Source organism: Equus quagga, chromosome 11 (assembly GCF_021613505.1).
Source record: "Equus quagga isolate Etosha38 chromosome 11, UCLA_HA_Equagga_1.0, whole genome shotgun sequence".
NCBI lineage: Eukaryota > Metazoa > Chordata > Mammalia > Perissodactyla > Equidae > Equus > Equus quagga.
In genome coordinates, this window is record NC_060277.1 from 115,445,081 (window position 1) to 115,459,538 (window position 14,458).

A 14,458-nucleotide genomic window follows, 5' to 3' on the forward strand; every position below is an offset into this window, starting at 1 on the left:
ACCACTTCCCTGGGAGAGCAGAAGGCCCACTGCCAGCATGCTTTTGAGGGAGGATGCCTTCCCAGAAGGAAACAAACGGAGCCCGTTTGGTATTTTTACAAACTGCATATCACATACAAATAGACAGAGCAAACCCCTCAAAATCTCCTCCACTCTTCTCTTCTCACTCCACTTTCCTCCCCAAGCTGCCGAGAAATCCATACGCTTCCTTCCACACACGCACACACAGTTACACGCACATACGTGCACACGCCTGCTTCTGTTTATTGATCTACACACATGATTCTGCAGGTTGCTTCTTTCACACAAGGACACGTCCACTCAGGGTACGCAGAAGTGTGGCCAGTAGGCCGGGGCTGTCCACGAACTATTCCAGGCCCGTGACTAAATGACACAGAAAATGAGAGTAAGTGTTAGGACCTTTGAAGTAATTTGGAACTGCCACATTTTTATTGTATTTGACAAAAGTATCATCCACAATAGACTGGAATTAAGGGGCTCTCCATCATAACTACTTTGAGAAGAGCCCTGTGGGGACAGTGCCCTGGGGGGACACAGACTGTTCCTCGTGCTTCCAACTTCCAACAGCTGAGCAGCATTCCAAGGTCTGCATTCCAATGCCCCAAGGATGGCCATTTAGACCGGTCCCATTACTCTCTTACTGTAACAAAATTCTTGCCAAGAATATCCTTGTACGTATGTATTTTTCACATCTGTGGGAAAAATCTTTCAAGTAGATTTCTAAGAGAAGAATTGCTGATTCAAACGGTATGAACATTTAAAAATGTGGCAGATGAAACCAAACTGCCCTCTGAAAAGGCTTCACTAATGAAGATTCCCACCAACAAGTGCGTCCCACGTTCTCCTCAACACTGAGTGTGAACCTTTCTCATCTGAGAAGGCTGACTTCACTGGCCCTCCTCAGACTCCTGGAAAGGCTGAGCGTCATTCGTATCCTCATTAGTTCCGTGGATTTCTTCCGGGACTCCCCATCCCGGTCCCTTGCCCTGATCTGTAGATGCCCACTTCAGGTCCTGATCCTTTTGATCTGTCAAATAAGTTGCAAACATTTCCCCCAGTCTGCTGTCTTTTATCTTTGTTTATGATGTCTTTTCCTGAAAGATGTTTTAAATGTAATGACACGAAATCTGTTGGTCTTTGACTGTCTCACGTCTAGGTGGTTTAAAAAATTTTAATCTTACTTAGAGGAGGCTTTCTCACTGCTTGGGTTTGCTGCAAAGATGAGAAGAGTCCCCTTGTGCACAGTCAGAGGGGAAGGGCAGTTCAGGGTGCATCCCACATCACTGCAATTACGAAAGTCTGAGAAAATGAAGGAGACAGCCACAGATCCAGAAGACAGTAGCGTCACAGGCGACTATGTGCACTCTATGGTAGTACTCTAGAGGCTGAAGACTATGGATAGTTTTCTAGCAAAATGTAAAGGACCAAAATTGATCCAAGAAGAGGCAGAAAACCCATATAGACAAATCACCATAGAAGACAATGAAAACATAGTTCAATGTTGACAAATGAAAATGGCAAGCAATAGGATGTATTGGAATATATGAGGAAACCATTTGGTATAAACCTAATTTGGCCTGACCTTGTCTTTCCAAAAGGGCCTGACCGAGGCCGTTGAGCATGCATTGTATATCTGCTTTAGAGATTCCCTATGGCAAGAACAAAGGCTCTTGAGATAAAGGTGCAACTTCCCTCCCCCTCCCAATGTTGGCGTCTCCTTAAGGATTAAGTATCTTTCCTTAGGCTGGAAACTGATTGCTGCGCTCACCTGTGACCGCCCAGCTTGAGACAATAGACTTGCTTCCTGCTGTGTCCATCAAGATAGCAGACCCACTACCTGCTGTGTCCATCAAGTGCTGTGCCGACAGGGCAATCTTGTGACTATTGTGGGAGGGACATTTCAATCATATGTGAAACACCCTCTTTGAGGGTATATAATCGCCCTGTGTACCCCCACTTCTTTGGAGTGCTCTGTTCCTTTGTGGAAAGACTCTCCCGGGTTATAACCCTAAGATTTAAGCTCAGAATAAACTCACCCAAATTTTCATTTATAGATTGGTTATGGATTATTTTCGTTGACAAGAGTAAGGGGGAATGGCCTCCGATGAGGGGGTCCAGAGGGACAGAGCCAGTTCCCCGACAACGCCCAGTCCCGCTGATTGGCACACTGCCGGCATCTGGAAGTGTAGCTGGAAATAGAGACACACTGAGCTCTGCTGACTATTCCCCTCTCCAGGGGCGGGCTCCTAGGAGGACAAAGCCTCCAAAACACTGTGTCTTCCAAGTATCCCACATGCAAAAGGTGGCCATCCAACAGCAGTCTCAAAGAACAACCCAGGGAATTTCATACCTGAGCTTTGGCTGACTCTGTCCCTTGGGGCCCTGGCACGCAGAGCCACGCAGCAAAACATCTGTAGAATACAAGCTGCCTGTACTCTCAGTCGCTTCCACCCTCCCTCCCACAGACAGCACTCCCTTCAGTTCCACTGTGCTCCTGAGGCCCCCAAGTCCCCCTCCCAACCAAGCAGTCATTTTAGCAGTCACCTTAGGACTAAAAACATTAATATATTAACAGCTACTATGATTATTCACGCAGCTTAGCCCCGGGAAGAGACTAGAGGATGAAGGATGGCCCCCAGCTTTCTCCCTCCCTCTCTTGTGACTGTTTCCTGAGTGCTGCAGTTGTCAGTACTTAGGAGCCCCTGCAGTGCACAGAGGAACTATCTTTGCTGAAACACCCTTTGCAAGATTCTTAGCCCTTCAGAGGCACCTGGGGGCACTCTGCCTCAAAAAAGCAACGGAGTGGCCTGGGGCTTTACTCCTCCAGCAGATTCCTTGAGGAGGCTCCGCCGCCCACCAGCCTCCCCTCAGCTTTCAGGCAATGCACAGGAGAGCGGGCATGGCCTCAGTCTCACACCGCCGAGGGGCTGGAATCCCAAGGCCCCCCTGTGTTGCGATCATCACAATGAGTCACTCAAAGCTCTTGCTGGGAAAGGAGGGACAGGCAGACACCACAGAAGGTGAGGGGGAGGCTGTGTGGGAAACGGGGTCTATGCCTAGGTGCTACAGGAAAGTGATAGGGACCTGAAAGGCAGTCTGACCAGGCATCCAGGAAAGTGTCTGCTCAGGACGGCGCCAAGGCTTAGACAGAGCCAAGGTGCTCTGCACCAAGGCCCTTGGTGCTTGTCTGGCCAACTCTGATGATATCCCACAGGACCCTCAGACCGGGGTTCTTTGTCCTCGATGGCAGCCTGGAGCTGTCCCACAGGCTCAGAACATGAGTGCATCCGTTTTCCAAGGGTCAGACATAAGTGTCGCATGCCCTTCTTAGGAACCAGCACCTCCGAGGCACCACAGGCAGCCTGGGCATCTGCAGGCCGACACTCCCGGCCTGGGTCGCAGTGGAGACACTGCTGCCTCTGTCTGGAGATGTCTGCAGCCAGAGCCAGCCTGGGAACATGGCAGCCTTTGCTGCTCGCCACAAAGCTGCAGAGAAAGGCCAGCTGCTTCGCTGACCTGTGGTATTTTTCTCACAAATGTTGCCAGAGGGGCGGGCTTGTGGAACTCCCAGCATGGAGATGGAGCTCTGCCCTGTGCTGGTGACTCCTGACCCCAGCCTCAGCTTTGCTCCACAAGGGCGGCTTCTGTTCTCCCTCCTGCCCTCCTGAGAAGTCTGGGCCAGACCCCTCCCTCCGCCCCAGGCGCTCCACGCCTTCCCTGGTCCCTCCTCTTGCCTCTGTCCCACTGATTGGCATCTGGGTTCTCTTCTCCTTCCCCTTCCGGAGAGGCAGGCCAGAGGAAAAAAGCACGTCTGTGAGGCCCCCTCATGCCATTGACCACAGGGGCGCCCCAGGCCGACGCTCCCAGGACTCACCTGTGGGGCGGCCCAGCTCCGCGCGGAGCCTGTTCCCCATCTCCAGGAGCTGCTCCTTCTCCAGGCGGAGGTGCAGGATTTTTCGGGCAGCCTCCTTTAGTTTCCTCTGGAGTCGGGGCACAGACAAGGCCTGTGTGGGCTGTGCCTCCGGGCCCAGGTGCACAGAGAACGTCCCCTGCTCCACTGTCCCCAAGGATGCTCCATCTGCAGGGTCCTGTGAACAAAACCCATACAGCAAACAGCCTGTGAGACAAGCCCCCAGGTAGGAGAGGGGAGAACTGGGGGTGAGGTGTGGATGGTGGGCGCCCCTGCCCGGCCGGCCCCAAACCAGCATAATGGGCAACATCCTTTTGAAACAGAGACAAAAGGGACAACTGCTCCCGCACTTTAGCGTGAGATGGAAGACAGCCACGCATCCGTGGACGATACCTCTTTCACAAGGAGGATGAATGAAGGCCAATGAATCTCCCAGGCCAAGGCCTGCCCCTCAGCGACTCTGCATGCCAGTTCCTGGGCCCCTCACAGCCCCTGCCCCCTCCAGAGTCTTCCGCTCCCGCCCTCCCCACTCTGCCTTTGTGTCTTTCCAGTGAAAATGATAAGGAGCCAGTTGACCCCCATGACCAGCCTCCAACAGGCCCCAGGGCGCACCGGGGCTGCATGTGTGACGGGACCCCTGCGTGGGCACCGCAGTCACAGGCTGGGTGCCTGCTGCCCAAGGGCTGCTGCCTGGCGTGGAGGGGAGCTGGCAGAGGTCTGACGGGCAGCCGCAGTGGGACCCCAGCCGCCTCCTTCACTCTCTCCCCGCCTGCCCTGGACTCTGCGCTGCTGGGTCACTCTGCTCTTGGCTGTGCTAGTGGCAGCCCTCTCCCATCACCTCCTGCTGCCCTCCCTCGCTGGGCCCCCTTCCGTCTCCTCTCAGGCTCTGTCTGCCCTGATTCCTGACTCATGTCTCAGGCACTTTCTCCAGCTGCAGTTCGGACTCCCCTCAACCAGCCACAGGCCAGACCGGTTGAAGCAGGAGCAGAGAAAAATCGAAGGGAAGAAACATAGCCACCTGGGGCCTCAGCTTCTGGGCCCTGAATCTTCCCAGGGCTCCCCTGACCCTGGGACGCACCATGTAGTCCTAAAGCCCTGCTAACCCCATCCTGGACTCACTGGCCCAGCACGCAGACACGTGGTCACACTCATGTGGGGAATAAGAGAAAGGAAGAAGAAGAACATGTGTAGGGCCGCCTCTGTGCCGGGCAGGGGCCCAGGAGGAACGGTGAGTCCAAGGCCCTGAGGGAAGCAGGTGTCCTACTTAAGCGTGGCTGCTCCTGACACCTGTGAAAGCTGCACTGTGCCCCATCCTGGCCATACCAGCTTGCACCAGCACCAAGAACCGGCGCCAAGTCCTTGCAGCAGACCAGCATGCCCTGCCCTGGCCCTGTTTCCTGGTGCGCCTCTCCAGGGCTGGCAGGTGCCCGTGCCCTCTGGTGGCCACTGCTCCTCAGGTGGCCTAGAAGCTGTGGTGACTGCACACTCGTGCCTCTGGCGTGCCACAGGCTAGAGCAGCATAAAGGGGGGTTGTGGAGGTGAGACCACAAAGGAAGACAGAGAGCTCCTGCAGCCCCGCAGCACTGGGGAGGCCTCACCGCAGCCCAAGCACCCAAATCTGACTCCTTTCCCCAGGGTGCAAGTGGCTTGTGGCTGCTCTCGGCCAGCGCAGAGCATCGGCCTCATTCACGGTCTCTCAAGGGCACAGGACAGGACAGGGAGCCCTCAGGCCTGCAGGGGGCTGGGACACACCCGGAGGAGAGGAGGCCTGGAGGGTGGATTCACGCATGGGGGCTCCACTGCCCTGAAGGGGCCAACCTGACTCGCTGTGAAAATGTCACAGCCTTCCAGGCGAGCTTGGCCCTAGGGTGGGGGAACTCAGCCAGCAGTCCATTCTCAAGGCCTGGTCCTCTTTGGGAACATGCTGTTGGATTCTCTCGTGTTATTTTAAGTGAGGAAAGAACAGTCCTGAAAACAGACTTTGCAAACCCCAGAACAATGAAGAGATTTAAAAGCCTCTCCAAAAGCAGAACCCCTCCCCCGAAAGCCTGCCCCTGGCATGAAGAAGGAGCCGACAGTGGCCAGAGCCTGTGGCCGGGCTCAGGCTGGCGAGTCACAATTTTAAACGACCCTCATCTAGTCACTGTGGCTGTGCCCACCAAGTGGGGACTTGAGCCGGGGACCTCATCTATCTCGGGCTCAGTTTCTAGCAAGATCACATTTATTTTGATGACTCTCTAAAGTATCTCCCCACAATAATGATAAAATGCTAATAGTGACTAGAGACAGAGTCAGGCACTTCTTCTGAACTACTGCGTGCTTCAGAGCCCACTTGATCCCATCCCGTGCTGGCCCTGTCCACCCCACACTGCCCACTGCCTTCACCTGCTCCAGGTGCTAATCCCAGCATCTTGGCGGGGAAGGGAGATGTCTGTGTAGTAGAGGGAAAGCTTGGCCACTGAGATGTCTTAATGACGATTCTGTCCCCAAGGGCAGCAGGGAGTGATGGACTCCAAGGAGAAGTACTCTGGGAGGCCGAGGCCTGGACCAGAGCAAGCCCGAACCCTGGCTCTCACTGGGTTGGCTCCAGGGTGGATTCAAATCCCTCTGCAGGTTCCTGGGCCTCCAGGCGGAGCCAGCCGAGGGGCCTCTAGGCGGAGCCAGCCGAGGGACCGCCAGCCAACACTGTCCCCCCAGCGGGCCCTCGTGTTGTGTTCTTGGCAGCCAGGCAGGAAGGCATGGGGGAAGCCCAGCCAGCAGGAGGTGGCAAGACCCCCTCAGTCCGGACATCCATCCTGCCATCCACCAGTCTCCCCTCTGAGGGAGGGGCCCAAGTGGGCACTAGGCTGGGGCTCACTAGAGACGAGAGAAACGTGAAAAGCTGAACCTGCAGCCGCCTGGCGCTATAGTGGTTCCAGGGCACTGTGGAGAAGTGCTGCATCATCCCTTCCTCTCGACTGGGGGAGTGAAGGGGACTGGCTTCTGTCAGGCAGAATCTCAAACCTGTAGAAAACCGCAAGGACGGCACACAGGCTCCATGTACCCTTCGCCAGATTCGCCAGATTTGCCCTCTGCTGAACTTTGAGAGTAAGTCGAGATGTTGTGCCCTTTTACGCCTAAATACTTCAGTTGGGACATTCTCTTAATACCCAAGGTTACCAAAACCAGAAATTGAACATGGATACAACACGAGGCCCTAACGCACAGTCCACATGAAAACTCCGCCAACTGTCCAAATACTGCCCTTCATAGCTTGCTTCTCCTGCCCAGCGCCCAGGATGCTGCGGCACATCCGTGTCCCAGGTGCCCTCAGCCTCCTAACTAGACCTCTCTCACAGTAGGGGCCTGTTGATCTCAGTACGGCCCTTGGTCTGGGTCTGTCTCAGGTCTCCTCGAAGACCATGATGTCTGTCCCAGGGTCGGCGATGGGAGCCGATCCCTCCTTAAGTGGCATCTGCAGGCTGCTCCATTGGAAAGTTCCTATTTCCCTTTGTAATTAGGAAGCAATTTGTGGGGAGACGCTGCGTAAGTGCCTTGTTCCTGATTGTGGCATCCATCCATGCACGACTCCCCAGCTGCGGCACTCCTCTTACATTTGCTAGTCTATATTCTAATGTAAGGAAGAGCTTGCCTCTCCCCTTTCTTTCTTCATCTGTTTATTTGCAGCAGCATGGACTCGATTGCCCATTTTATTCAGTGGATTGGAACCCTGACTTCATGATCACTGGCTTGGACTGGGTCAAGGGGGGTCATTTAAGCTGGTCCCTGCATCCTTCTGTCACGTCTCCACAGTGGAATCAGCCACTTATCCTGGTTCCTCTCAGCAGAGGAGGGAATTCAGACCCAAGATCTTGCACTGGGTGCGCTCATCGCTCCTGGGGAGTCACCGCTCTCAGGCATTCAGGGCGGGCAGAGCCAGGAATCTGGGCACACACCAGTTTCTCTGCCTACCTACCTATTGCTTGCTCACTCTCAAATAACCCATGACTTTACACTGCTAACTCTAACCCCAACTCGCCCCGCAGGGGGCATCCCAGCCCTCTCAGTCTTCCCTCTTTCTCAAGCTGTAACTGCTCTCTGGGCTGCAGGAAGCCTGGTGCCCCCATCCTCTTCTCCAGGCACCTGACACACAGCTAGGCAATTATGGGCGCGAGCCTGGGTGGGCCTGGTCTGGGCAGAGGGACTGGCCACTTGGGTTTCCTGTGCCTCAAACTTCTCCCCCAGAAAGTGACCTCACCAAGGTCACAGGATGCCTAGACCTGGCAGGAATGCGAGACCCTGGTGGCTGTACAGAAACGAAGGCCTAGAGAGCGCGTCCGTTCCACCTGCTCTGGGAGAGCTGTGATGAGCCTCAAATTGCTTGGGCTCCCAGCCTGTCTGCCATAGGATTAAACACCTCTATTTTAAATTCTGCTTCTTTGTGTGATTTCTTCCTCCTTCACTCTAACAAGTGGGATCAGTGAGTTCTGTGAGGGCCACCATCAGGAGAACTGCTAGAGCCCCTTGGCTGTGGCCCAGCACCTGGAGTGAGCTGTGGACACAGGTGAGAGCAGATCTATCACCCCCACATTGGCTGCCCAGCTGGGACCGGGGCCCACAGCCCCCCCGGGCCACCACCCACCCCTCAAGTTGCAGAGTTTCAGGGAAGCCTGGGGCCCAGGGGAGGGGTTGGGTGCCTGGGCTCTTGGGGATGGCACCTACAGACACACTTCGCTTTACTGTGCTTCGCAGATACGGCGTCTTTTACAAGACCCTCCACCAGGGCCGGCCCGGTGGCGCAGCGGTTAAGTTTGCACGTTCTGCTTCTCGGCGGCCCGGGGTTCGCTGGTTCGGATCCCGGGTACAGACATAGCACTGCTTGGCACTCCATGCTGTGGTAGGTGTCCCACATATAAAGCAGAGGAAGATGGGCACGATGTTAGCTCAGGGCCAGGCTTCCTCAGCAAAAAGAGGAGGACTGGCAATAGTTAGCTCAGGGCTAATCTTCCTCAGGAAAAAAAAAAAAGACCCTCCACCAGCAAAAACATTATGACTTTCTGAAGGCTCAGATAATGGTTAGCATTTAGTAATAAAGCCCTTTTTAATTAAGGTATGTTCTTTGTTTTTTTAGATATAATGTTACTGCACACTTAACAGATGATGGGACAGTGTAAACATAACTTTTATGTGCACTGGGCAACCAAAAAATTCACGCACCTTCCTTTATCATGATATTCACTTTGTCACGGTGGTCTGGAACTGAACCTGAAAATCTCTAAGGTCGGCCTGCGTTTACTGATGGCACAGACGGCTCAGCATCCCACCTGCTTGTGCCCCTGTGGGGCCCAGGACACCTCAGCCTCCCCGTCTCCCTCTGCAGGCACCCCTCACAATGCGTCCCCAACAAGGCTCCTCTGCACCCTCCTCACATCCCCTGAGCCAGAGAGTGCCACAGACCGCATCTTCTCCTTGGTCTCTTCATAGCCCCCGGTGGTGCATCCTGGAGCCGTGTCCCCCTCGGATCCCAAGTACCAGTCTCCAAACGTGGCCCATGGAACACGAGCTACTGGAGGCACACACAATACACACTGATTCTGCCAGAGGACTCTTCACGCCTTCCAGACATCATGTTACTGTCCCTGAAAGCTTTTGCTGATGAACAGGTCATCATCTGTAATCGCAGGTCACACAGGTAACCGCGGGTCACCAGGGGTAACGTGGATCACCACACGTAACACAGGGTCACCACAGGTAACGCCACTCACCACAGGTAACCGCGGGTCACCACAGGTCACCACAGGTAACCTCAGGAAACTGCAAATAATCCCAGGTAATCCAGGTCATCACAGGTCACCACAGGTAACTACGGGTCACCACAGGTAACACAGGTCACCACAGGTAATCACAGGTCACCACAGGTAACCTCAGGCAACTGCAAATAATTCCAGGTAATCCAGGACATCACAGGTCACCACAGGTAACCATGGGTCACCAAAAGTAACACAGGTCACCACAGGTAACCTCAGGCAACTGCAAACAACCCCAGGTAATCTAGGTCATCACAGGTCACTGCAGGTAAGCGACAGACGGCTTGGGAGGCATGTCAGAGGACACCCCATAAAGAAGGCCCATTCTTTATGACACTTCCATCATGGCCTCTGGTAAGAAGACAGACAGATGCGGTAAGACCTGTGTGTCAGATCTGTGGGGACGACACGCTGCCGCAGAGCTCTCTCCATGGCCTGGAACCTTGGCTCACACCAGCCACAGCACCAGACGGGCACTGGGTGTGACGGCCTGACCACGAGCAGGATGAGAGCCCCCATGCCACCGCCCAGGGTGGCCCACTGTCACATGTATGTGCGCAGCAGTTGTAAACGCTCTGAGAAACTCATAACACAATACGGTCACCCCTGAGGGTCCTCTTGAAAGGAAAACTGCAGTTTGCATGGATTTTAGGGTTTCGCAGAGCCCTCTCAGCAAGGAGTCAGGACTCCTGTTTCAGAGGAAACAGAAGAGCCGTGTTCACACGTGCAGTCTCCTACACACGGGTTCCAAAGGGCGGGACCTTAAAGACCTATAGCCCTGAGGGATGGGCTGCACCCTTCAACAGGGTGTCTGTCCAGGAAGATACCCAAACGTGAGAGCCGGCCCAGGAAGGAAGAGGCAGAAAGTGGAGGTGGGGCCCTTGCTTAGGTGACTTCACAGCCCACACCAGCCATGGAGAGGGCAGAGCACACACAGAAGACCCTGGACAGGCCAGCGGCAGGGGCGGATCAGGGGCCAGCGCAGGGGACCCACCTCTCTCCTAAGGGCCGTGGAGTCAGGAGCTCGCAGCTGCTGCCTGCTTGAAACTACCCTGCCTTCCTTCCAGGCTGTCCCGAGACGCTCCTCAAGCTCAGCCACCTGCTTCCGAAGCTCCAAAACCTCCAGGTGCACTTGGTCCACCTCGTGGGGAAGCTCTCGCTGGACAGTGTCCACGTCCAGGGCTTTCTGCAGCACCTAGGAGGCCGTTTTAGAGGCAGTATTAGGAGGGAGAGTAGGAAGGAGGATGCCGGCCCGGGAAGTGGTAGAGGTGGGTCAGGAACAGGGCTACAGGGAGGATGGGGCAGCAGCAGGGCAGAGGTGGACAGTAGAAAGTTCAGGAAAATCACAAAGGAAACCTGACCGTCAGTCTCTCCTCTGACTTAATGCAATCACCCCACAAACCTGCGTCACATCATCATAGCTGCTGCTCTTCTGGCCCCACCTAGCTCAGTCCCCAGGCGCTCTACCTGTCCCCCGCATAGTAGGGACGTGAGCATCTGCAGCACAGCCTATGCACCAGAGCCCAAAGCTGGTTGGGGTGAGTCTGTACATGGAAGTGCCTGGGCAGAGGCCAAGGGCCTAAATGTCTCTTCCTGAGCCCTAGTCCCAGGTGGACACAAACAGCAAGAACTAGAGTGGGTATTCCGAGGCAGGGGTGGAGAGACCTATGGCCGTCAAGGCAGGCAGATGACTGAGGAGCAGACTGAAAGGTTGCTGTAGGAACAGCTCCAGTGGCTGCAGGTTGGCCATGAGATCCCCGAAGCAGAGTCCCTGGCCAGATCTCCGGGGCCAGCCTCTTACTTTTAGCTGCTTCTCTCGACATTTGCCCTTCTCTTGATATAAGGACAGAGAAAAGATGAGGCAGACAGGAAAGACACACTTCTCTACCCCCTTAACTTTCCCATTTTCTTTTCAGGAAGATAAACTATTATTTTCCTATTCCAAGGACTCCTATAATGGATTCCTGGTGAATATTTTATTCTTTAAATTTGTCACCCACATACTAAAAAAGGTGACCATCCGGTAAACAGACACTGTTAAGTAAAAAGCAAACAAAAAACACCTTGAGGTAAGACTTCTTTTCCCAGGACAATCAAATCATCTATGATAACCAAGAGAAAATTAAAAGGTCTTATTTAAAAGTTTATTTCCTATTTGTGGCATGGGTGTGTGTGGGGGTGTGTGTGTGCGTGTGTGTGAAATTCCAGGGCCGGCCCCATGGCCGAGTGGTTAAGTTCATGCGCTGTGCTTTAGTGACCCACGGTTTCGCCAGTTCGGATCCTGGGCGCGGACATCGCACCGCTCGTCAGGCCACGCTGAGGCGGCATCCCACGTGCCACAAGTAGAAGGACCCACAACTAAGAAAAGATATACAACTATGTACCAGGGGGCTTTGGGGAGAAAAAGGAAAAATAAAATCTTAAAAAAAAAAAATTCCAACAGTGGGGCAGAAGTGGGAAACAGCATAGATCTAAAGATCCGCTGTCCCTCACACATGTTCATAGATCTGTCACCCCATAAACAGAGACAGAAAAGCGGTCAGGTTCATCTCCACCGCAACAGGAAAAATGTACTTCCAACCAAGATAAGGCATCAGATTTCTGGAGCACTGCCTGCTCCCTGTAGTAGACGGAAAGCTCAGAATAATCTCCATATTTCCAGAGGGGTGTTCTGTTTCACAGAAGATGCAGAGTCTACAAGAACAGTGTAATTTATGTATTTGAGGGCTTAAAAGGACACGTGAAAATTCTCTCTTTATGTTGCCTCATGAGAAATGTGTACAAAAGACAACAGAATGGCATGACATCAAAGGCACAGGAAACAAGAAAAAACAGATAAACTGGATGTCATCAAAACTAAAAATATTTGTGCTTCAAAGGACATTATTAAGAGAATGAAAAGACAAGTCCATAGAACTGGAGAAAAATTTTACAAATCGCGTATCTGATAAGGGACTTGTACCCAGAACACATAAAGAAGTCTTACAACTCAACAATAAAAAGACAGACAACCCAATTAAAAAAACGGGAGAAGGATCTTAACAGGCATTTCTCCAAAGAAGAGATACAAAACGGCCAATAAGCACATGAAAAGAGGCTCAACATCCTTTGCCATGAGGAAAATGCCAATCAAGACCACAACGAGATACCACTCCACACCCACTAGGATGGCCAGAATCAAAAAGACAAATACAGGCATACCTCATTTTATTGCACTTGGCAGATGCCGCCTTTTTAACAAACTGAAGGTTTGTGGCAATCCTGCGTCCAGCAAGCCTAGTGGCACCATTTTTCTTTTCTTTATCTTATTTTTATTTTTTTAAAATTTTTTCTATTGAAGTCACATTGGTTTGTGACATGGTATAAATGTCTGGTGTACATCAGTATATTTCCACTTCTGTATAGACTATTGGCAGCATTTTTCCAACCGCATTTACTCACACTGTGTCTCTGTGTCACATTTTGGTAATTCTCAATATTTTCAACTTTTTCATCATTATTCTATTTTTATGGTGACCTTTGACGTTACAACTGTAATTATTCGGGGGCGCCACAAACCGTGCCCATGTAAGAGGCCAAACTTAATAAATGTGTGTGCTCTGACTGCTCCGCCAATTGGCTATTCCTCCATCTATCTCCCTCTCCTTGGGCCTCCTTATTCCCTGAGACTCAACAATATTGAAATTAGGCCAAGTAATAACCCTACAATGGCCTCTAAGTGTTCAAGTGAAATGAAGAGTTGCACGTCTCTCACTTTAAATCAAAGGCTAGAAATGAGTAAGCTTACTGAGGAAGGCTTGTCAAATGCCGAGACAGGCCGAAGCCAGGCCTCTTACGCCAAACAGTTAGCCAAGTTGTGAATGCAAAGGAAAAGTTCTTGAAAGAAATTTAAAGTGCAACTCCAGTGAACACACGAATGATAAGAAAGCAAAACAGCCTTATTGCTGATATGGAGAAAGTTTTCGTGGTCTAGATAGAAGATCAAACCAGCCACATCATTCCTTGAAGCCAAGGTCTAATCCAGAGCAAGGCCCTAACTCTCTTCAATTCTGTGAAGGCTGAGAGAGGGGAGGAAGCTGCAGAAGAAAAGCTTGAAGCGAGCAGAGGTGGGTTCATGAGGTTTAAGGAAAGAAGCCATCTCCATAACATGAAAGTGCAGGTGAAGTGGCAAGTGTGGGTGTAGAAGCTGCAGCCAGTTATCTAGAGATCCAACCAGGATACTTAATGAAGGTGGCTACACTACACAAAAGATTTTTCACTGTAGAGGAAATAGCTTCTATTGGAAGAAGATGCTATCTAGGGCTTTCACAGCTAGAGAGAAGTCAAGGCCTGGCTTCAAAGCTTCAAAGGACAGGCTGACTCTCTTGTTAGGGGCTACTGTTGAAGCCAATGCCCATTTATCATTCCAAAAATCCTAGGGCCCTTAAGAATTATGCTAAATCTACTCTGTCCTCTGTAAATGGAACAACAAAGCTTGGATGACAGCCCATCTGTTTACAACATCATCTACTGAATATTTCAAGCCTACTATTGAGACCTACTGCTCAGGAAAAAAGATTCCCCTTTCAAAATATTACTGCTCATAGCCAATGCATCTGGTCACCCAAGAGCTCTGATGGAGATGTACAATGAGATGAATGCTGTTAACACAACATCCATTCTGCAGTCCACAGATTAAATTTCAATTTTCAAGTCTGATTATTTAAGAAACACATTTCCTAAGATTATAGCTGCCATAGAT

At 52.2% G+C, this 14,458-nt stretch overlaps 1 protein-coding gene across 12 annotated transcripts in view; it reads right to left on the bottom strand.

The window, feature by feature from the left end:
• The window catches only part of CCDC57 (coiled-coil domain containing 57), a 118,975-nt gene that overhangs the window by 40,222 nt on the left and 64,295 nt on the right, over positions 1 to 14,458 (bottom strand). For 7 of the 12 annotated variants that reach the window (XR_006890537.1, XR_006890538.1, XM_046675006.1 and 4 more), the window contains exons 14-15: positions 10,712 to 10,912; positions 3,896 to 4,109 (exon numbers count right to left, since the gene is read on the bottom strand). Coding sequence is in view for 8 of the 12 variants with exons in the window: in XM_046675006.1 (XP_046530962.1) it covers positions 3,896 to 4,109; positions 10,712 to 10,912 (415 nt within the window). In the remaining 4 variants the exon portion in view is untranslated. Of the gene's footprint in view, positions 1 to 271; positions 385 to 2,057; positions 2,211 to 2,371; positions 2,433 to 3,895; positions 4,110 to 8,632; positions 8,803 to 8,928; positions 9,774 to 10,711; positions 10,913 to 14,458 lie in introns of those variants that run through there. The other 5 variants (XM_046675009.1, XR_006890540.1, XM_046675010.1 and 2 more) reach the window with 5 other exon arrangements.